Source organism: Notamacropus eugenii, chromosome 2 (genome assembly GCF_028372415.1).
Source record: "Notamacropus eugenii isolate mMacEug1 chromosome 2, mMacEug1.pri_v2, whole genome shotgun sequence".
Taxonomy (NCBI): Eukaryota; Metazoa; Chordata; class Mammalia; order Diprotodontia; family Macropodidae; genus Notamacropus; species Notamacropus eugenii.
In genome coordinates, this window is record NC_092873.1 from 94,933,875 (window position 1) to 94,958,814 (window position 24,940).

Consider the following 24,940-nt stretch of genomic DNA (forward strand, 5'->3'; position numbering starts at 1 on the left):
TCTGACTTATTCCACCATCTGCTTGAAGACTACTAATCAGTTGGGTTATTGATGATTGTTTTTTCTTATTTTTTTTTCCATTTCAGTATCCAGCCTGTATATGGAGCCCAGCATCCTCCACTGGATCCTCGTCTCACAAAAAAGTAAGCCATTTATTTACTTTTCTCACATATGTACTTCTCATGGTCTTCCTTACCTTGTTGAAATGACTTTGGACATTTTTCAGTTTTACTTCTTCCCTAGTTTAAGTCAGATGAGCTGTCTTCTTGAGTAAAAGATGAACTCCTGTCTGAGATTTGGAGTTTTTTAAATTTGTTTTTGTTTTTGGTGGAAGGACTGTAGATATGGAACTGACTAACCTTCTTTCCTAGGAAGAGTTCCTGAATCTAGTTTCCATCTTTTTTCTTATATCTCTTGAAAGTTCAGACAAAAGAAGATATGACCAGAGGGGTGGCATGTCTTCATTTCCTATTGTAACAGACATAGAAATCTGTTACAATTGTTACGGTACAAGAGAGAAATTATCTCTCTTCTAAAACATTAATAAGATAAAACCAGAGACCTTAATATCTGGTTAAATCCCAAACAAATAGAAACTTTAAGTTTATGTGTTCAAACTTTGAACTCTCCTTTCTTTTGGCTTTGTTATTGAGGATGACCAGATACTTGAGGAATAAGGGCGGACATAGACACACAGGCGCCCTAGAGGTTCTCTTAATCTAAGTTAAATCTCAAGTCTCAGTTTCCCCTGTATGCTGTTGGGCTCTCCACTTCATCATAGTCACTAAGTTTAGGAGTCTGTTTTGTGAAGGACGAATCTTTTTGTGAAAAGATGAGTGATTTGATAAGTGAAAAGACAGGAAAGATCTGAATTCTAATCCACTTCAGCCGCTGAGGAATGAAGGGCAGATGCTAATCTTTTGTTTCTCAATTTCTCCGCATTGAAAATTGGACAAACAATGCTCCGTTGTCCTTCGTAACTGAGGTGTCAAACATGCAGCCCTTGGGTCAGAGCCAGATTAAAGTGTAACTAGGAAATACTGAATACAACAAATAAAAATAAAATAGAGCATAGACAATGTTAATATGTGGTTTTTCGAAATCCGTACACAGCCCACAGGGATCCTTACTTAAGATTTAGTAGTCCTTTTTTCTCCTTGCCTCACAGGAGTGTTTTGATAGTTAGATCACTTCTGTAAAAATGTTTTAACTACTTAGAAGAAAAAATGCTACATAAAACTCTTTATTGTCATTGCTGTACCTGTATTTCAGATGATTCCTAGATCTTTCTAGCCAGACTCAGCCTCTACCTACAACTCCAGTCCTGCATCTTTGATTGCCTGTTGGATCTGTCAGACTGGATTTTTGTAAATATCTCAAACTCAGCATCTTCAAAACTGAGCTCACTGTTTTTTCCTAAATCCTCCTTACTTCCTGACTTCCCAGTTTTTGTTGAATTTGCCACCAAGTGCCTTTTCAACCTCAGCTTCATCCTCCATTTTCTCTCATCATCACCCTTCACATACAGTCATTTGCCAAAGTCTTGTCCATTCTGACTGCACAACATCTGCATCCAGTCCGTTTCAATTCCCAGCTATCCCTCTAACTCAGACTAGCCTCACCTGTTAACTAGATTATGACAGTAGCTTCCTAATTGACCTTTCAAGTTCTCCCTTTTCCAATCCATCCTTTATGCAATTGCCAAATTGACATTATTTTTAAAATTAAAAAATATATGAATATCTTTTGTTTTTATATCACCTTAATTTCCAAATATATCCCTCCCTCCTCTTCTATCCAGAGAGCCTGCCCTTTTCCCCACATTATTTTATATTTATTTTACACTTACTGTTCCCATGTACATGTTTCCCCCTCAATAGAATGTAAGCTACTTGAGGGCAAGGATTATTTGGGTTTTTTTCTTCATATTTCAAATTCCTAGCATAGTATTTGCCATATAGTAGGTGCTTAATAAATGCCTATTGAATTAACAGATTATCTCAGATGAGTGTATTACAAATTCCTTATAATACTTCTGTCCTTATCTCATAGTTATACAACAAGTATGTAGAAAGTACTTTCTGAGTTGTTGCTAAAACATTGATCTCCAGTTCTGTGAGATGAACATCTAGTGAGTGCATCTGGAACTGTTTGTTGCTTAAATGACTAGCTTTCCTTGGTGTTTCAGCCTAGCTACTCAATCTACATGCTTATTTTTATTTTTTCTTTTGTTTTTTTGTGATGTTTCTAGTAGATTAAATTAATTCTACTCCTTAGTTTTCTCCAGTAGCAGATTGACCTGTTAGGCAGCATTTCTTGGTGTGTAATGGTTCTAATCCAGAACATCTTGTAATAATTACTCTTTGGTTAGTATTTGAATTTTGTGTTATCCATTTATCAACCCACATTTGTCATCTCTTACTTACATTTTATGTTTGGTCTGCTAGTAACTGTAATTCTATATTGTCCATCACATTTATTCTATACTGAACTGCTCATATGAAGCCTTCCTGTTAACCAAATAACTTAGTTAAACGAAAGATTAGATATAATTTTAAGCTTGAGTAAATTAAAATTGTCTCAAGATTTTTGCAACACCCTGTCTGTAATCTCCAAAGCTGGGACCGGGTTATTCAAGGCAGGCAGCCACTTAGCACTACATAAAAGGGACATAATGAGGGATGTTTCTTATGCTTTTTAATATTTCTTTTTATAAATGAACATATTTTTATTGCCAGAAAATTCTGCCTTCTACTTTGTAGGTATATTTCCCACATGAGATTGTTTGACTCTCGAATGAGATAACATGTAAAAGTGTTTTGTAAGCCTCCATTGTAATGATGACGCTATGATTTTGTGACATGTCAACATATGTGACAGTGTAGGTGCAGAATATTTAGTAGACATGACTTGAGGGGACTATTTTATTTTTCAGTTTACAATTGAATTTCAATTAATTTCAATTAATTTTCTTTCCCTCCTATCCTTTCCCCCAATTTAAAAGAAAAAAAAAAGAAAAACAAATCCTTGTAACAAATATGCATAATCAAGCAAAACAAATTCCTTTATTGTCCACATCCAAAAAAATATATGTCTCAGTCTGCATCTTTGTATGTAAGGAGGATTTTGTTATCCTTTTAGAGTTCAGTTTCTCAGGATCTGTGACCATGGTGATGTCTAGTTTCCAAGAGTTTGATAATAACTCCTAGAATAATCTCAAGGATCATAGATAGTAATGCCCAGAATCATAGTGACAAGCAGTCCTGCTGAGGCTGTGCCATAAGATAAGGGGTGACATAATGTGATATTTACCATACCTGTGCAGTATGACAATATTGCTAAAGTTAACCTGTGAGCTTAATGTTGGCAAGATGCCTTCTTTGTCTGTTGCGCTATAAAGCAAATGGGTACTGGTCAGTGAGTGGGGGAAATCATGGGTAATACATAAAGAATGCATGTACCTACCTCAACCAGTCTGAGGCTTGAGGGAATTTAGGGGAGTGCACAAGCTGTGCCTGTTTCCATTGACCCAATCAAGACGTAGGGGTAGATGCCCCTCCCTTCTTGGTGGCCCCTTTGAGAGGAGTGATTAGGAAATGCTGTAGGAGTTAATGCTTCCATTATCAGCAACCCTTCTGAGAAGACTAGACTAGAATAAAGCTGATTATTAACCCCTCCAGTGGTGTCTGCCTGTTTGACCAGATTAAGAGTGAACCTATTAGAGGCTGGAGACCAAAAACTTCATTGCCTCCTGTGTGTTACCTGTGAAACAATCTTGAATCCATCACCTCCTCTGGAATCATGGTGGGTCATTGCACTGATTAGAGTTCTTAAGTCTTTCAAAGTTGTTTGTCTTTACAGTGTTATCAAAGAAATTGTTCCCCTGGTTCTGCTCACTTCCCCCTGTTCCTAAAAGTCATGGAAACAGTTTTCAAACCTTGCTTAGGGTCCACTAATTCCCTGTCGTGACTTTGCTAATTTTGACTAAATTATGAAGGTATATATTGTGAAGTTCTTTTTGTTTCAACACTTCAGTTTCAATTTGTTAGGTGTTTCATATACTATTATCTCAAAACAGTGGTGCAAACATGACATTTTTTATCACCAGTTTATATAAGTTGCAGTCAGACTTGCTATAGAAATAAAAGCAGTTTTACAATCTGTAAGTAATAAAAATTATTAATGCTAATTGCTCTCCTTTCTTAAAATGAAACATATAATGTAACTTTTAGATGCTCATGATGTTTGCTATTAACACTGTGTTGCCATAGCATCTAGATCGATAAAAATTTAAAAATCCCATTTGAAATTTAAAAATTCCAAATTAGTATTTCAAAGCAAGGACTGAAGACCATTTGTTGACTTTATTTCATTATCTGCATTAAGATAAATTTAAAATATTTTCTCCCCAAGAAAATTGAGTGTCTTATTTAGCCTTTCATTCATTGCTCTGTGTTTCATTCCTGTCAGCTGCAGGAAACTTAGATATTTATAGGTTTCTCCTTGTACTGGTTGTCAGTAATTTGAACAGCATCATTGCAGTAAGTTGACCCCCTACCCTTCGTATTAACTTACAGTTACTTCAGTTCATTTGTGATCTCATCAGTATGGGTAACCCATCCATGCTTTCTTATCCTGAATGATGTTTTTCCATAAATCTTCTCTATCATGACTCTACCCAAGCATGTGAGCCCTTCATCTGAAACAATATTTTGTGGATACTAGTGCAGTACTCAGGCTGTGAATTGGAGTCTGCTCTTGATACATGACTAGCTCACCTTCTTTTTGTAATCATTTATTCTACTTCTTGCATATGTGTATTGTTGATGATATGCTGCAGCTGACTAAAAACCACTAGACACTTTTCCATTGACTTTTGAAGGACCCATCATTTTGATTCTTCTAGGATTGTGGTGTTTCATAAATTGGGACCATGTAGTATCATTAAAATGCTGGTGCTAAAAGAGCTTAGTGGCAGGAAACCACTTAGTATTAATGAAAGCTCTGTGTAGTTTCCCAAATGAGGCCCTTCCCATTATTTTCATATTTAATTCTGACTCCTGCCCGTTGTCCATAGCAGGGCCTGTCCAACTTAAATATACTGATATACACTCATTGGTTGCCCATCCACTTGGTAGTTCTTGTGTGGATCACTGGGCCAGTATCTTAACAGTCTTTTGCAATCAATTGTCTTCAATGGACCACATCTTCAGATTCATTTAATTTACTGAAAAGTAGGGAGAACCCTGTATTAGATCCTGCTGGCTTGTTCTTTATTTGATTTTGTAGAGCAGAATTCGCTATTTAAGACTGTCTTCCAACAATGTCTCTCATACATATATGTTAAGATCATAACAAAATTTACTGATAGATGGGTAGCTAGGTGATGCAGTGGATAGATTGCTGTGCCTGGAGTCAGGAAGACCTGAATACAAATTTGGCTTCAGGCATTTACTAGTTGTGTGACCCTGGGCTAGTCACTTAACCCTGTTTGTCTTAATTCCCCATGTGTAAAATGAGCTGGAGAAGGAAATGACAACCATTCTAGTTAGTAGCTTTGCCAAGAATACCTCAAATGAGATCGCACAGTTAGACAACTAAAAATGACTTAACATTAGAAACTACAGAGGTAATTTTGTTTAGCAGTCCTCTTATCAATATTAAATGAGGCATCCAATAAGACAGGCTCTTGACAGCTGTTTGCCATTGTCATGGAGTAGTCCCTGTTCAAACTTCACATGAAAATGCCTTCTTCATGATTGGTGAGGCACCCTAGATTTCTTTGGGGATGATGTATGGATAATTGATCTCTGTCACAGCCTTAAGTCTCTCCCTTCTCCTTCCAACACAGCTGCCAAAGTGATATCTCTAAAGCATGTCTGACCATGTAATTTTTCAGATCAGTAGATTCTAGTGGCTCCTAACCACATGCAGAAACAAATACAAACTGCTCTGTATATTTTTTGTTTTTTGCCTTGCACAGCTTTGCCAATTTTGTCAATGTGGCTAGAAACAATTCCATGAAGATAGGTGATAATGTTCACCAAAAATTGGAGTTAATTAACATAACATTTGTCCCCATTAGGCTATATTTGATATTATACTCCTCAGGACTCAAGCTGTCTCTGTAAAGCATTAACTGCATTAGCTTCCCATATTTTTGCTTTATCCATTCAAAGTTTTAAAAACATTAAAAAAAAAAATTCTGAACTTAACACCAACAAATGGAATGAGCATTTACATATAAAAAGTAGAGCAGATAACGAGGATCGTAATGAAACTGTGAATCTTTTAGTACTTTTGAAGTAGATAATAAATTGTTACTTTCAGAGTTGTCTTGCTCATATTTTCTTCTGAGCTACCTTCTATTTTAGCACATTTTAAAAAATGCTTCGTTGACCCACTTTTCTTCTTTTTTAATAATATCATTGTCAGTCTCCTCCTCCTTAAATTCCCCTCCTTTTTTTTTTTTTTTAAAAAAACAAAACCTCTTATAACAAATATACGTAATCAAGTAAAACATATCCACACACTGGTCATGTCTGAAAGCCTCTATCTTATTCTGCACCTTAAGACCGTGATCTCTCTTCAGGAGGTATATAGCACCGTTTATCATGAGTGCTCTGGAATCATGATTAGTCATTTCATTGCTGAAATTTCTCGGATCTTTCATAGATGACTTTCTTCATAATGTTTTTGTTATTGGATAAATAATACTCTTGGTTTTCCATATTTCATCTGTATCAGTTCATATAAATCTTCCCAGCTTTCCTTGAAACCATCCATTTGGTAATTTCTTATGGCACAGTAATATTCCGTCACATTCATGTACAATAATTTATTCAACCTTTCCTGATTGAAGGACACTCCTATCGTTTCCAGGTCTTTGCTACAACAGATGGGACTACTATAAACATTTTTGTACGTATTATTTTTTCCCTCTCTCTCTGTCTCTTTGGGATACAGGTATAGTAGCTGTATTACTCTCTTAGAAGGAGTGGACAGCTTAATGACTTTTGAGGCTTAGTTCTAAATTTCTTTACAGAATGGTTAAAGCAGTTCATATCTCCATGAATAGTGCCTTAAAATACCTCTTTCCATGGTCCCTCCAATAGTTATCTTTTTCTTTTAAATTATCTTTGGCAGTCTGCTAAGTGCAAGGTTGAACCTCAGAGACATTTTAATTTGTAGTTCTCTAATTATTAGTGATTTGAAGCATTCCAATTTTAACTGCATTTGTTTTATTTATGCAAAATTTTATGTAATCACAATTGTCCATTTTATTTCCTTTAGTCCATTCTGTCATTTACTATGAATTCTTCTCAAATACGTATCTCTTGTTTGCTGTGAATCCCTACCAGATCCATAGTTACAAAAATTATTTTCTGCTCCTTTAATTTGCTTATGATAGGATCTTTTATAGCTAAGTCATATTTCTGTTTGGAGCTTATCTTTGTATATGATATAAATGTTGATTTATACCTGATATCTGCCAAATTGCTTTTCATTTTTCCCAGTTTTTGTGGAAGAGTAGACCTTACCTTGGAAGTTGAGAGACTTCAGATTTATCAAGCATTGTGTTCTCTTCTTGCTTCTGTGTTTGTGTACCTAATCTGTTCAACTTATTTGCTTTTCTATTTTTTAGCCAGTACTAAATTGTTTTTATGATTACTGTTTTGTAGTACTGGTAGGCTCCCTTCCTTCTCACAGTTTTTCATTTTTTCTCTTAAGATACTTGACCTTTTTCTAGCTCTGTGAAGTATTTGTTTATTGGTCTAGCATTCTTTAATAAATTAATGTCATTGTTTTTATTACATTGTCATGGCCTGCACAAGAGCAAGTGATAGTACTCCGATTATTTAGATCTGTCTATTTCTATAAACAGTGTTTTGCAGTTATATTCCTGTAGTCTCTGTGTATGTTGGTCTCAAATGTTTTTCACATTCTGTACTTGTTTTGAGTGAAATTTATCATTCTTTCTTTTATTACTGTGTTTTGTTGGTGGTGTACAGAAAAACTAATGATTTATGTGAATTTTTTTCCTGTTTTACCATTTGGCTCAAATTGCTTCAATTTTTAGTTAAACTTTTAGTGTCCTCTAAATACAATATCATATTTTCTCAACAATGATAGTTTTGTTCCCTCTTTGCCTGTTTTTTATTCCTGTAATCCCTTTTTCTTGTCTTATTCCTATAGCTAGAATTTCTAGTACCATGCTATGATAATAGATAGCCATACCTTACTTTTGTTATTGGAAAAGTCTCTCTAGCCTTTCTCCATTACATAAGATTTTGTCCCTTGGTTTTTTTGATGTAAGCATTTAGGGATGTAAATTTTCCCCTAAGTACTGCTTTGGTTGCATCCCCACAAATTTTGGTATGTAGTCTCATTGTTGTCTTGTTGTCATCATCTTTAATGAAATCATTGTTTATATGATTTTTTTCTTTTAGTCACCTATTTTTAGAATTAAGTTATTTAGTTTATGATTCATTTTTAATCTATAATTCAAAGCCTGTTTATTGAATGTAATTCTATTACATTATGATCAGAGCAGAAAGATGCATTTAATTTTTCCTGGCTTTTTCACATTTATAAGACTTTTGTGTCTTATTACTTGGTCAGTTTTTTTTGAAAATGCCATGTACATTTGAAATAGGTGTATTCCTTTCTTTTCCTATTCAGTATTCTCTGTAGTTCTATCATATTTAACTTCTCTAAAATTCTTTCTTGCCATATCTTCTTTTTTTAATTTTATACTTAGAGTTATCTGGATCTGAGAGGATTAAACCAAGTTTTACCCCACTATTACAGTTTTACTGTTTCCTCCTACAATTCATATAACTTTTCCTTTCCTTTAAAAATTTAGATATTAGTTCATTGTCTATGGTACCTTTTTAGAAAAATATAGTTTCAAAAAAAAAAAAAGACTTGAAAAAAAAAAAAGAAAAATATAGTTTCCCTGTTTATCACTCTTAATTAGGTCTATTTTTGCTTTTTTCTTTTAAAATCATGATTGCTACCTTTGCTTTTTTATTTCAGCTGAAACACAACACATTCTACTCCAATGCCTTATTTTAATTCTATGTGCATCTTTTCTCTTTCGAGTATTTCTTGTAAACATTATATTATATCGTTCTAATTTCTAATCCATTCTGCTGTCCTCTTACATTCTATGAATGAATTAATCCCATTCACATTCACAATTGTGATCGCTAATTGTGTATTTCCCTCCATCATATTTTTTTATGCTTATCCTTCTCTTTTTTACCCTGTCCTGTCTTTTAGAGTCTGTTTTCCTTTTGACCACAGCCTCCCTTAACCTATCTTCCTCTTTATGTTAACATCTTTCCCTCCTTCTGTTTCAAGTAAGATTCTGTACCTGAATAGGAGTGTGTGTGTATATGCTTTTATGTATATGTAATGTATATATTTTGTGTATATGTATAAATAATATATATATATACATATATATATATATATATATATAGTGTGTGTGTGTGTGTGTGTGTGTGTGTATGGATATAGATATATACTTTTCTCCTTGAATAAATTCAAATGTGAGTGAAGATCAAGTGGTGCTCACTTCTCCCCCTCTGCTTCCTCCTTTGTATACTCTTCCTTATATGTCTCATTCATGGGAGATAATTTTCCCCATTCTTCTCCCTGTACCCCATTCCATTCATCTTGGGAGATCATCCAAACATAATAGAATCACACTCAGGCCTTCTGTCCAATTAGACTCCCTCTAAAACCCCTGGTCATGATGAAGTTCTCAGGAGTTGCATAGATCATCTCCTTATATAAGAATGTAAACATTTTAACCTTGTTTAGGCCTTTATGATTTCTTTCTCATGTTTGCTTTTTTTACTCATCTTTTAAGTTCTGTGTCAGATTGTCAAATTTTCCATTCAGCTTTTGTCTTTTCAAAAAGATTATTTGAAAGTCCTCTATTTCATTAACTGTCCTTATTTTTCCCCTGTAGAATTATACTCAGTTTTGCTGCATATGTTAATTTTGGTTGTAATCCTAGATCCTTTATCTTCTGAAATATCTTATTCCAAACCCAGTGGGTTTTTTATAGTAGTAGCTGCTAAATCTTAAGTAATTCTGAATGTAGTTCAGCTGTATTAACTTCTTTCTTTATGACTGCGGTATTTTCTGTTTAAACTGGGAGTTCTTGATTTTGGCTATAATATTCCTAAGAGTTTTCATTTGGAGGATTTATTCTAGGAGGTGATTGATAGATTGTTTCAAGTTATACTTTGTCTTCTAGTTCTAAGAGATCTGGGCAATTTTCCTTTGTAATTTTTAAAAATATGATGTATAGGGTATTTCTTTTTTTGACTTCCAAGTAGTCCAGTGATTCTCCTCAATCTGTTTTCCAGGTCAGTTGTTTTTCCTATGAGATATTTCATATTTTCTTCTTTTTTTTTTTTTTTTTGTTTTTGACTTTTTAAAAAGTTATTTCTTAATGTCTTATGGAGTCATTAACTTTCATTTGGCCAATTCTGATTTTTAAGGAGTTATTTTCTTCAGTAAGATTTTTGTACCTCTCTTTCCAAGCTGTTAATTGTCTTTTCATAACTTTCTTGCATAATTGTCATTTCTTTTCCCATTTTTCCTCTGCCTCTTTTGTGATTTTTTAACCATTTTTTGGCTTTTAAAAATCTCTTTCTTTAACTCTTTTAGGAATTTTTGTTGGGCTTCTATCCAATCTGTATTTTTCTTTGAGACTTTGCTGACAGATGTTTTCAAGTCTGTTTATGTCACTAGCTTCCCTGTCACCACAGTAGTTCTTTAAGACTGGGTTCTTTTTTTGTTTATTTATTCTTCAAGCCTACTTCTTTATTTTGGATTTTATGTTGGTGTTGGGCTCTGCTCAGTTTTGAAGGAACTGGCCTGGTCTTCTCTCCTTTCATGTCCTTCTGCTGTTTTCATAGCTCAGTCTTGGGGCCTGCAAATTTTCAAGTGGTGTGGTCTAGTGGTATGCCCTTCTGGTCTGAGCTCTCCAAGTTCCTGACCAGGTTTGTGTCCTCTGATTTGTGTAGTTGAGCTTCAGTGGACTGCTGAACTCTATTACTCTTAGTTTCTGAGTGACTGAATTGCTGGCTCCCCTGTGGTCTTGGTCTTCTGCTCTAATTATTCCATTGTGGGCTTATGTACTAGGCTAAAGGTTAGAACTGAATCACCTGCTCCTGGGCTCAGAGCCACATAGCTACTTTTCCAGAACATGTTCTGTTCTCAGTATTCAGGTAGGCTCTGCACTCACTCAAGATTGCTCTCCTCTGCCCTGGATCTGTGATCTGGGACTAGATAATGAGTGAGAGAGTTGCCAGATGACAGCTGTTGCCAGCACTAGCCCAGGGGTCATTAGGGATATCTTCCTGCTGTGGTGTTCTGTCCCAACATCCTTCCTATTCCTGGGTCCTGGAATGCTCCCCATTTACCCTCCACCACTGCTACTGGTTTCCCACTATGTTCTTTGCCGGCTCCCATACCAGTGTCCACAGAAATCTCTGTCTTGCTAAGCTGGCCTAGCCTAGAAAAATTATTCACTGTGACTTTTCCATGGATTTCCTGATCAAAACTCTTTAGGTAGTCCAGTGATTCTGCCATTATCTCTCCTTAACTTTTTCCAGGTTGTTGTTTCACATTTTCTTCTTTTTTTAGTATTTCAGTTTTGTTTTCATATTTCTTATTGTCCCCTATAGTTGTTGACTTCTGTTTGGTCCACTGAGTTTTAGCAAGTCAGTTACCTGAATAAGCTTTTGTACCTCCTGTACTAAGCTTTTCATTCAGCTTCTAGCTCTTTCCTCTAGCATTCTCATGTAGTTCATATCTTTTAAAAATTGTTTTATTTTATCTCTTCCAGGAATTCTAATAGACTTTGTTAGTAAACTATAGCTATATTGGAGCTTCTACCCATATGACTGTGGAGCTCCGCTGTTCCTCTAGGCCTGTGTCCTAGATGTTCTTAGATCTATAAAAGTAATTCCTTTTCAGTATTTTCTTTTGTATATCCACATTTCTAGACTCAGTTCCTAAACTGAGACTTTGTTCGGGTCAGACTCCAATTGTTCTTGCATCTTGAATGGGATGGTGGGCCCCCATTGTCTTGGATTTTGCTGCTTACCCTCCATTCCCTGCTGTCTGCTACTCACAGAATGCGGCTGGCTTCCAGGCTTGTTTGTATCTTCCAGGTAAGAGCACTAAGCTCTTTCAAGTCATCAGGGTTGGCTCATACCTTCTTGTTGCAAACTTTCAGAACCCCATGAAGATTGATTGCTGTCCTCTTTGTTCTTTGCAGGCTTTGCTCCAAGATTCCTTAACTACCCTGAGGCCTTATAGAGAGCTCTCATCTAGAGGTATCAAACAGGAGGGTGCATGCCTCCAGTGTGTGTGCCCAACCAGATTATAGTGTAACTGGAAAATATTCTACAAAATTAATAAAAATACATTAAAACAAAGACAACATTACATTTCAAAACTAAGCTAATATGTGTCCACAGGGATCCTTATTTACAGAATGGCAGCCCTATTTCTATTTGAGTTGACCCCAGTGCTCTGGTATTCTGGTCCCTGAGTGGGTACTGCCTTGGGGCTTTCTGACTGGAGCCCTCAGAGGCTGTCAGAGCTAGGCAGCCTCCCAGAACTGTGCTTGCCTCAACCAACACTAAGTCTAGGCCCCTTTTTTAGTTCTGGTAGATTTCCAAGTATCCAAACTAGGCTGCGTGTAGCTACTCACGGTAGTTTATTTTTTGCACACTCTTCATTTCTGGCACTTTTTTGTTCTATCTTTCCTAGAGTACATATGTGGGAATTGGGCTGTTCTGCTCTCATTCATCCCATCACCATCTCAAACAAAAGTGTCTGTATATAGTACCAAGTACTTCCTACCTTTCCAACCTTATTCAGTCCCTGTATTAAGCCCGTGCTAGGGACTTTGTTAAGTGCTGGGGATACCAAGAATGGTAAAAACACAGTCCCAGCCCTGAAGTTTACATACTAATAGGAGAGACAACTCTCAAACAGCTGTCTGCAGAGAGGACCAGCAGCATCACGATATTGGGGTCAAGGTACAGTGTGTGACATGGCTGATCAGTCCAATACAAATTTAGAAGGCTGTGCCCCAGGTCAGGCACAAATAGTCTGTTTGAAGTTTGGGATGGAGATGTCTCTAGATTTGCATATCTCACATTTCCTTTGTGCTACTGAGATTCTGCTTCACTCATAGAGCTCAGGGCCTTCTTTGATGCGGCTCACCACACTAAATAATCCCGTGTTAGCCTCTTCCAAGTCTCACAATTGAAAGGAAAGTTCTTCAGAGAGACCTTGAAAGTATCCCTGCACTGCTTCTTCTGACCTCTATGAGAGTGCTTGCCTTGCTTGAGGTCTATGTAAAAAAGCCTTTTAGGTACATGTATGTTTGGGAATCCGGGCTATGTAATCAGCCCATCATAGTTGCCCTCTCTGTGGTAGAGTTTTGAATGCTTGACAGTTCAGCTCGAGAGAGGATCTCAATGTCCAGGACTTTATCTTGCCAGGTGATCTTCAGGAACTTACTAAGACAATTCAGATGAAAGCAGTTCAGTTTTCTGGTATGGTGTTGGCAGACTGTTCAGGTTTCACATGTGAGGTAATCTCTGAGGGAAGGCACAAGTAGGGGGTGGGCTGGGGGAGGGACTGGAAAAGGCCTCCTGCAGAGGGTGGGATGGAAGCTGAGTTTGGAAGGAAGCCAAGAGGTGAAGGTGAGAAGGTAGAGCATTCCCATGACTCTGGAGATTTAATACATTACTCCATTTGTGAAATGGGAATTGCCCAAATGGCTTTCTTGCAATTTCTCATACAACAAATTACACCACCTGCCTATGCCTGTAACATACCTCCTCTTTACCTCTTTCTCTTAGAGACCTCCAACCTCCAGAGTGGCTAAAGAAATCAGGGTCCTCTACCAAGAGTCTAGTGCCTTTTCTTCTCCCTCGTGGTACCATCTATTTGCTTTGCGTATACCTTGTTTCTACTTTTTCTTCTCTAAAAGAACTTAAGCTCCTTGGGATCAGGGACTATTTCATTTTTATTTTTGTATTTTCAGTACTTAGTATAGTGCCTGGCTTACAGGTGAATAATTTATGCTTTTTGTTTGATTATGAATTTAGTTACCAAATTATCATTATTATTACCTATAGTATTATATGTAATTATTTTTTTGTAGCTCAGCTAAAGCTAGCTAAAACTATTATTGACTGTTAAATTAATTTATTATTGGGAAATATCTTGGTGATCTACAAAGAAGCTAGAAATCTTTTGAACTCATGACTAAACATGATCAATTCTCTGATTCAGTAACTCATCAAACTAGCATATGTAAAACTTCATTTGCAGATGTCTGTTTCCTCATTTACTTCTCTTCCTCTGTCAGCTTCAGAGTAATTTTTTCTGTATAAATTATTCCTCCATTAAAGGCCTACTCAAGTGTTCTGACTTGGAAATAATATTGACCTTTGAAGGCTGTGCCAATGGCACACAATTTCTGGAACCTCTTACGAAGCTGGAAAGATTTCAAGTAAAGGCCTGCATACCGTTTGTGGAAGACTATCGTAGCCAAGTACCAGAAGGCTGGTCACCAAGGGATGAATCGTTTTAGGCATTTCAGTTCAGGTAGAAGTGAAGAGACTTGCATAAGATAAAGATTATTTTGGTTTTTGAACCACTTTATGAAGTTCTCTAACCTTCAGCACATTGAGTAGATAACTCTGAGAAGGATTTATGGGAAAACATGAACAAGAATTATCCAGGAGAAAAAGGTTGCCATTTTTATTGGTGGAAGTACTCACACTGAGAAATCACTGCTCCATTAAAGCAGCAAATTATTGGAAATTTAAAGAATATCAGATTTAAGTTTGAAGCTTTGGATTTAAATCTCAGCCCTTGCCACTTACCACCTGCAAGGCAATGGCAAAGTGAATACAGTGGAAAGAGCCCTGGTTCTAGAGTCAGAGGACCTGGATTCCCATCCTATCTCTGACACTTGTTACCTGTGTAACCTTGGACAAGTTGTTTGACTTTCCTTTCTCCCAGTTCCATCATCTATAAAATGAAGATATTGTATGTTACCTGTAAGGTCCCTTCCACTTTGGAGTCCTTGATCCTGGAAACCTGTGTGACCATGGACAGAGCCTTCCCTTCTCTAGGGCTCCATTTTCTCCTCTGTAAAATGAAGGGGGTCAGACTTGAGAGATTTCCCAAATAGATTACAGTATTAATTCCTATGTGGCTATGCTTTTTTTTTTATATCACAGTTATTCCCTAGTAACTTCCACAGTCACTACTGTCTATACAAATTGTTAAGCAAAAGTGACTGTCATAGTGTTTGTGCCTGACCACATATGTATCATTTTGTAATCTTCTACTTCTCTATTGGGGTGGGGGGAGGTAAATCCTATGATTCTACTGAAGTCATTGTCCTAATGACGCATATAAATACAAATAAATGACAAATAGAAATATAGATGACTCTACAAACAGTAAGTCATTTACCACCTAATCACAGTCTGAGCATGGGAAGGGAACTCAGGAGTTGTGTTGTCCGACTCTTACCTGACCAGGAAAACCTTCATTTGATATTTTGTTGTTGCTATTGTAACCGTTTTTTCCTTTTTTTTTTTAATATGGTAGACAGAGAAGACATGGTTCCTGCCCTAAAGGAGTTTCTGTGCTACTGGACTAAATACTTCTAACAAACTTCCGTCCAGCTTCTACTAAAAGGCTTCCAGTGAATGAAAACCCAGTACCTCCTAAGGCAGCCTGTTCTACTTTTTGGTAGCTCTAATTATTAAATAGTTTTTCCCTACATCAAGCTGAAATTTATGTCTCCATAACTTTAGCCAGTGCATTGCTCCTGGTTCTACCTTCTAGGGCCAAGCAGAATCAGCCTGATTCTCTTTCTGCGTGTTAATCCTTCGGTTACTTGAATACTTTTACCATGTGCCCACAAAGTTTACTTTTCTCCTGGCTAAATAAAACAGCCTCAGTTTCTTCAGCCAGTCTTTCTTTGGCATATACCAGTAAGCTCTGCTGTACTTTGGATGCGCTGATTCGTTTTGGTTTTGTGCCAGCACAATTTGTGGCAATTATTTCCTAAAACATTCTTAGGGTTTATATGCTCTCTGATTCAACATTTTTTTTTGTATTCTCCTTCTGTTCACTTATTCACTACCCCCTAGTTCATGCCCTCATCATCTCTTGCCTGGACTGTTAAAATAGCCTGCTAATTGGTCTCCCCACCTCCCCCCACAGACACCAAAGTGATTTACTTTAGGGTCAGGTCTGAACTTGTCAGCCACCCCACTCTTTCCCCACACACTTGATAAACTCCAGTACTTCCCTTTGATCTCTTGGATCAAATAAAAACTGTTTGACATTGAAAGTTCTTTACAATCTGATCTCTTCTTCCCTTTCTGTTCTTCTTACATATTATTCCCCTTTGCAGAGTTTATTGTTCAGAAGTATGGGATCACTTTGTTTGTTTCTGTATTCCCAACCCTTAGCATAGCTCTTGGCATGTGTAGTAGATACTTAATAAATGCTTATTGATTGATTATTAAAATGAATTTGAGAGCTAACACCTAAAGTATAGTCTGATTAGCCTAATTATGCCCGTTGTTAGGAACAACATCGGCCAAGGAAGTGTGTTCTTTAATTAAGTGTTCTGTTCTAGCACTGGATGTCAAGTAGTCACGTTTTCCTTCCTGGAAAAATGATAAATAAATCCTATATCTTTGAGAAAATTATTAAGGACATTTGTTGTTCCTGAATCACTACAGCGAATACTTCAGTTTCACCAAACAGCATGACTTGATTTAGCCATAAATGAGACACAGCCTTGTGTCCGGCTCAGTGCATAGAAACATGGAGATGCTGGTGGTTGCTGCTGTTCACCCTTCGCTCTGAGAGAGGACCTATGACATCACCAGAGTTCCATAAAAGGTTCCATAGCTAATGAAACAGTATCATTGCTAAATGTATATGCACCAAATACCTTGAATTGGATTTGAGTGAGGCAGAGCTGTGTGAAGTCGTCAGCCTTGCTCTTTCCTCCAGAGTCGTTGGGGTCCAGTGATAAGACAACTGACAATGACTGAGGATGTAGTGGGTGACCGTGGCCTTTCTGTAGTCCTTATCTCAGAGAATTTTTGAGAGAATAAGAATGAATACATGTGTGTGTGTATGCACATGCACATGTGCACTCGCATGTATATAGGTATGTGTATGTGGGATGCAAATAGAAATTATCTTGGGACAAGTTATTGTCCTGCTATTTTTTTTATATTTAATGTAGAGTGGATTAATGCACAGATATTTTAACCTGACAACAGTTTTATTTATGGTAATGTTTTATTGCAGTACATTTTATTAAATTTTAGGAATTTTTTTGAGGCCTATAGTTCTAAAGCTGTGTTTTGTCATCTATTAGTTTATGACAAATAAAGAAATTTTGATATACATTTCCAACTAAGAGGATATGTATGTGTAAGTATTCAGCAGGTGCTAGCAACCTGAAGTGATACCAAGTCAAATGAAGTCAACAAACATTAATTAAGCATCTGCTATGCATTAGACACTGTGGTAAGTGCTGGAGATACACAGAAAAGAAAAAATACATATAGTCCTTGCTCTTAAGGATCTCATAGCTTTTATTTCCTTTTATAATCATCATTAATCAGTAAATCTGAGGTCCTTAATCATAATGCTTCCATAATTTCTGGTGAACATGACCAAATCTTGAATTGACCTCATAAACTCCTCTGTTTCTATAAATAAACATTCACGACTCAGCCAAATTATTTGATGCTTTTTTGTTGACATGTTGATGGTTGAGTTCCTGTGGATGTGGCCCATAGAGAGCTATTTGATTATCCTCTTGGATCTTATTTCCTAGGTTTAAACTAGAAATAAACCAGTTTAGCTTATATTTGACAAGTCCAGTGGTTGTATACCTGCTATCAGTTTTTACTATTAATGATATGGTGTTCCAAAAGTATTTCTTCAAGTTTGTAATCTGTTTTAACTGAGTGCTTTGAGAATATTTGCCAGTCCTTTTCTTCCTTTTTAATGAAGAAGTTCATTTTCCTCTGTAAGATTCTGATTAGTTTTGTAGACCAAAGTTGATTGATGCAATCAAATTATTCTTGGGTGGAAACAATTTTATTTTACCTTTTCACTGATCACATTCCAATGTATTTTTCAAGCAGATTTTAGATGTCTGCTTTGTAGGGATGTTATTGTAGGAATTCCTTTGTTGCATAGGTTGAACTAGATGGCTACAAAATTCCCTTCCAATTCTCAAATTCTTTGACTCTCTGATTCCTGTCTCCTGATTGTCAAAAGTTGGCACTTGCATGGCAGCAAAATCACAGTTACCTCTGTTAGCAGGATAGGTTGAAGTGCTACATAATGGCAGCAAGGAAACTATGGGGAAAAGTAGTTAACTGTAGTTCTGCCATCTTTCAATTTATTCTTAGTTGAATAATTCCATGATTCCATAGAATAAATCCACCAATCCTATGGCAGTCATCTCATATAAGTTAGTTTGCCAATACTTGCCTTCCATTCCAGGAGAAAGAGATAACCAGTTTTCTATTCCTGTTTCCACATTTAAAGGAATAGTATTTTCACCCAAGACATTTCTTGAAACAGCCAAACAAAATCTCTAATATGTGGAACACCTATCACCCTTTGGTGAGAGGAAGAATGAGAGCTAGAGAAAGAGACCAATCTAGAGATCTGAGGGACTGGTCTTTCTCTTCCTCCAACTGGAGGCCTGAGACTTTGCTTGCAGAATGGCACTTTCTTTTCTTCCCCCCAAGGCAGGTGTGCAGGGGAATGATGTTTCTCCTCTTCCTGGAGTAAGCTGAAGACCAGGCAAGAAACTCAGCACAGATTTAAAACTGTCACTTTTAGATGCTTCTTACTGCTACCCCATTTTTCCAGTTCACCCTTCCTTTACGATTGAGATCGTGTTTTCCCCTGTGTAGACCCCATATGAAGTTTTAACTACCTAGTTCCTTGGAGTTGCATTGGTGTTTGGGGATTGTTTTGTTTTGATTCTGGGCCACCCTCTGTAGTCATAGTCCTGTCTTCTTCAGGTAAGCCACCTACCTAACATACCTAGTTGACCAGTACCACAAATTCACAGAATGTTAGAGTTGGAGGAAATCTCTGGATTCGTCTAGTCTGACCCATTCCCACAGAGGAATTCCTATGCAGCCAGGCTTGAAGACAATGCATTCTACCTTTGCATAGCTATAATTGTTAGGAAGGTTTTTCTGAAATGAAGCCTAAATCTGCCCTTGCAAATTGCTCCTAGTTCTTATCTTTGGGACCAAACAAAACAAATCTAATCCCCGCTTCACATGACAACCCTTCAAATACTGTTAGGAACATCTTCCTTCTCCCCTCTGCCTTGCCACCAAGTCTTCTCATTTCTAAACTAAGCATTTTCATTTCCTTCAACCAGTCCTTATATGGTATGGACTCAAGATCCTTCACAATCCTGGTTACCCTTTTTTGGACACAAGTTCAATTTATCAATGTCCTTCCTCAACTGTGGTACCCAGAACTGGACATAATACTCTAGCTCCAGTCTGATCAGGGCAGAGTACAGCAGGACTGTCACCTTCTTATTCAGTCAGTAATCAGAAGCTTTCTATAGGTCATTTACATAAAGATGACAGTTAAACCATTGGAGCTGATAAGGTTGCCACAAGTGTGTAGAGAGGGAAGGGAAGAAAGGCCAGGATAGAACCTTAGGGAAGCAGTGTCTCTCATGATGCGGCACAGTATGCCATTAGCATGTTTTGGCTGCCATTTCACACTGTTGACTGATGTTGAGCTTGAAGTCCACTAATTCTTCTCCCCTTCTCCCCCTGCCATTCTTTTTTCAGAAGAACATTCTGTCTAATGTATCTTATACTTATGAAGTTGATTTTTTTGAGCCCAATTGTAGGACTTTACACTTATTTATCCCTATTGAATTTTATCTTTTTTAGATTTAATCTGATATTCTTACCTGCCGTTATCTTTTGGGGTCTTCACTCTTGTCATCTAGTTAGCTCTCCCTCTGGACTTTGTATCACATGCAAATTTGATAAGCATGTCCTGTATAACTTTATGCAAATCATTGATAAAAATATTAAACAGCACTGGGCAAGCAAAGAATTCCTGGGGCTGGGGAGACACTCCACTGGAGAACTGCTTCCCGGTTGACATTGAATTACTAACACCTACTCTTTGAGGTTAGTCTGCCTGGTGCATTGTAAATACCTAATGCTTGTTGACTGACTGACCTATTCAAAATCACATTGGCAGTTTGTGATTCTAATTTCCTTTTCTAGATGTCCAGAACATCACTTTAGTAATCTTTCAGTCAGTTTCACTGACCTATGGCTTATAAACTTTGTTTCCTTCTCTTTTTTTAAAATCAAGACAATTTGCCCTTCTTCTGTGTTGAGGAACCATCTCGTTCTCTGACATTTCAGATGTCATTGGCAGTAATTCTGCAGGCACATCCACCATTTCTTTTGGTACCTGAGGATGCAGTTCATTTGGGCCGGGAGACTTGAATTCTTCCAGGTTAACCAGGCATTCTCTTCCTATCTCCTTGTCTTGGAATCAGTTCACTCTCAACCATTTTTGTTCTGTTCTTTCTCAACTTAAAGTCTTTCTCCTTGAGGGAGAAAACAAAAGTAAAATATGAATTGTACTGCTCTCCTTTCTCTCCATTGTCAGCTATCACTGTTCTTTCCAATTGAGAAAAATGATTGTTTTTCTCTTATATTAATAAACAATTATTAAAGTAGAATTAAAATTTTCCCTTCCTATTTCCTCATTCAAAGCCAAGTTTCTCAAGGATATTTCTGACCTTGACCCAAAATTTACACACCCAGACCATCTTACCTAGGTGGAACTCTTATCCCACCATCATTCATTGCTCATTGAGTGGGTAGATCCTTTTGTATGGATTGCCCAAGGCAGGAGTGGTCTGGCTTGAAATGAGCCTCTCTTTGTCTATGAGTGATATAATCAAAGTTTTTCTAGTCCCTCATTAGAAAAAACCCACCTTCATTATAATATTTATTCTCTCATTTTTAACCAGTCAGAGTTGACGTCTGTCTGTTGGGAACACCTGCGCTTCCAAGGGCATGTAAGCCTTGATCGAGTCCATGATGCCACTTTGGTTTACAAGAGAAAACCAAATAACCATCCTTTTATTAGTTATTTGGTAGCTTAATTAATAAAATGATTCTTAATTACTCAAAAATTATGCCTCTTGAACTTTTCAGTTCTGCAACACAACCCAATACATGATTTGTAATGCAACCCAATCCATAGTCCTAGCCCTTTGATCTTTCTCCATCACATAGCTTAAAAAACAACAGCCCTTTTTGCTCTCTTTAGCTTTTCTTACTAAAGTTCATTCTGAGCGTTATAGTATTCCTGACACTTAGTTTTACAGAATTATACTATATTTTTGTACTTGTCTTCTATGACCCAGCCTCCTGCTTCAATCTCTTGTACTTGCTCTTAAAGATTTAAGTTGGTTGATGAGCTCTCTTTGAGTCCACCTTGAACTCTTTGGTCAACTCTGGTTTTTCTACATCATGAAAATTATTTTCCTTTGTCTTCAGATTTAAATTTGTTTTTTTTAAACCAGACTCTGATTTCACTGCTGTAGTTAACTTCTGCCAGTGCAGATTTGTGACTACTCTAGAGCCTAGAGTCACTTGGGGACACTAGAAAGTTGTGACTTGTAGAGGGCCACATAATCACAATGTATCAGAAGCAGTATTTCAAGCCCAGTACTTTTTGATTCCGAGATCTGTTCTTTATCCACTGACTAATCCACTAAAGGCAAGAATGAAAATCTGAGAGGACAGAGTGGAATCATGATTTAAAAAATAATTTGTATTTCTCTTCAGGGAGATAGCATATACATAAATCAGCACACACCATACATATATACATGCATGCATGGTATATTTGTATGCACACATGTATGCATACACATACATACATGTGTATACATACACACACATGTGGGGAGTAGAAATGCAACAGTGGCCGGGAGCATCAGGAGAGGCTTTGTGTAGAAGGTGGGGCTTGAGCCAAGTTATGAAGGAAGCGAGGGATTCTAAGAGCTGGAAATAAAGAGGGAATGAGTGCTTTCCAAGCAGAGGGAGCAGCTAGTGCAAAGTTACAGAAACAGGGGATAAGAATGTTGTATGTATGAGAAACAAATTTGCCTCCTTATACTTTTTTTATCCAGGCCTGTGATTTCACTGATGTAAGGGGACACTTTGTATGTGAATTCCTTCTGCAACTTACTATTTTAGAGCCATATTATGGGACTTACTGCCGGGAACATCCAGAGGTTCAATAACCTGCAGAGTCACGCAGCTAGTATGTGTAGGAAGCAGAACTTGAATTCATATCCTCCTGACTCTGAAGCTAGCTTGTTATCCACAATACCATGTTGCCTCCACTCTTTTTCCACTATACCACAGTGCCTGGCACATAATAAGCGTAGAAATGCTTGTTGATTGATTCTTGATTGCCTCTTTTCATTAGGACCTCTAATTCATGTTGCTTGATGCCTAAAATTTGGACATTTGTCTATAGGTTTTACTACTGGCTCTTCACTTTTGTTTCCTGTGAATTGAGAATCTCAACTACTGTTTTTCCTTCATTGTATCTACTCTCTATGGTATTTGCCTTAGTGGGGATACACACACACACACGCACGCACGCACGCACAAGCACGCGCAGGTTTTACCCTCCCCTATACTTCTTTGTTTAACATCCAGGCAAATACTGTCTTATCACCTTTAATTGGGTAAACTTCTTCCCTGTCCCAGAGCTTCTTGTTGTTATATTTTCAACTGTGGTCCACAAATCTAAATCTCTTTCTCAGGCACCATATTCTTAGCCAGCTGTTCACTTCTCAGATCAGTTTTTCTCTTTGCATCCTTTGCCTTTGATAGGCAGCTGTGAGAAAAACACCACCTGTGCCCCTGTAACCTTCAGTCTCATGCCAAAACTTTCTAATCTTTGGTAAATGCTTTCTGAGTTCTTCCTGGCAGTATCATTGTGCCCATATGAATCACTGGAAGTATCTGGTAGTCATCCATTCTGGCTAGCCATGGGGAGGTTCTCTGTTATGTCCTGGATTCATACCGCAGAAGGACAACAGATGTCTCCATTGTTTCAGGTTGATAAATAGGTGCCTTGATGCCTCTGTGGAGGGAGTCATAAACCATGAATTATTTGCTTCTTTTTCTGACCCCTAATTAGTAGACATTTCACTTAACATCTTTTGTGACTCTCCTTTATTCCTAGCACAGTACTTGGCACATAGTAGGAACTTATTTAAATGCTTATTGATTGATTGGTCATTCCCTTGAGGAAAAGAATCTGTTTCCCCATTAGGACCTCTAGTTTCCTTCCTTTTTTTATTTTTTATTTTTAGCTCCAAATGTACAGCCATCCTTTTCCTCCCTTTCATACTTCAGTATCTTGATAAGGTCAAATTTCCCTTCTGCCAGGAGAAGTTTCATGTCCTGTTCTCCATTAAAGCCCTGTTTCTGGTTTTTATAGGAACTTTTCATTGTCCCTAATAATATGGAATGTGGAGAAGTGATGCTTCAGCTCATTTACCTTCTCTTTAAGGGGAGAAAAAAACTCCAGGACTGTATCCCAAAGAGATCATGGAAATGGGAAAGGGTCCCACATGTACAAAAATATTTATAGCAGCTTTCTTTGTGGTGGCCAAGAATTGGAAATTGAGGGGATGCCCATCATTTGGGAAATGACTGAACAAGTTGTGGTATATGAATGTAATGGAATACTATTGTGCTGTAAGAAATGACGAACAGGAGGACTTCAGAGAGTCCTGGAAAGACGTATATGATCTGACGCTGAGTGAAAGGAGCAGAACCAGGAGAACTTTGTACACAGTAACAACCACAGTGTGTGAGGAATTTTTCTGGTAGACTTAGTATTTCATTGCAATGCAAGGACTTAAAAAATTTCCAGTGGACTCTTGAGGCAAAACACCTTCCACATCCAGAGAAAGAACTATGGAATCGGATCGCAGATAGAAGCAGATCATTTTCTTTTGTATTATGTTTTGTTTTGTTTTGCTTTGCTTTATGGGTTGTCTCATTCATTTTAATTCTTCTATGCAACATGTATTTAATAGGAATGTATGTGTAGAACCTACATAAGATCGTATGTCATCTCAGGGAGGGAGGGAAAAAAAATCTAAGATATTTGGAAGTGATTGTCGAACACTGAAAACAAATAAAATAATTTAATTTTTTTAAAAAAGGAGAAAAAACCCCACACTTAGAATATAGCACTTGGTTGTGATAGAAATGTAAATTTCTCACACTTGATACAAGTTCCTACAAAATTTTACTTGCTCTTCTCATCCTTGTTTTTGGAATAGCTAGAGATTGTTTATACCTTATCTTCTAAGTATCTTCTTAAGACTTTTACAGTCTTTTCACCTCTTAACAATTTGATATCCCTTTCTACTTTTTTTCCTTCTCTTTCTAATCTCTTATTTGTTTTACTTGGAATTTGTGTTACCTTGCTTTGTCAACTACCTTTTCTTTTTCTTTCTTGAGGGTCCTCTTAGGGTTACTTCTCAATCCTTGTCTTCCTTCTCCATATCTCTATCCTTTTGGGCTCTTCCCACAGAAAATCTCTTGACTAACCTTTCTTTGGTTAAAGGTATTCAGTCCCTTACTCATTTCCCCGGAACTGAACTGGACAATTGTCAGCACATCTTGGGATCTCTTCTCCACTTCCCTCCCATCTTCTGCTCTTTCTGCTCCTTTTAAAATTTTCTTTCTCCTCCCTTATTTTTAAGACTCATCTA

General features: G+C 37.1%; 1 protein-coding gene across 1 annotated transcript in view; it reads left to right on the plus strand.

The window, feature by feature from the left end:
- Nucleotides 1–24,940, plus strand: part of TBC1D22B (TBC1 domain family member 22B) — a 118,448-nt gene that overhangs the window by 14,096 nt on the left and 79,412 nt on the right. Inside the window, exon 2 of the mRNA XM_072641967.1 lies at nt 87–143. Coding sequence (XP_072498068.1) covers nt 87–143 — 57 coding nt within the window. The remainder of the gene's footprint in view (nt 1–86; nt 144–24,940) is intronic.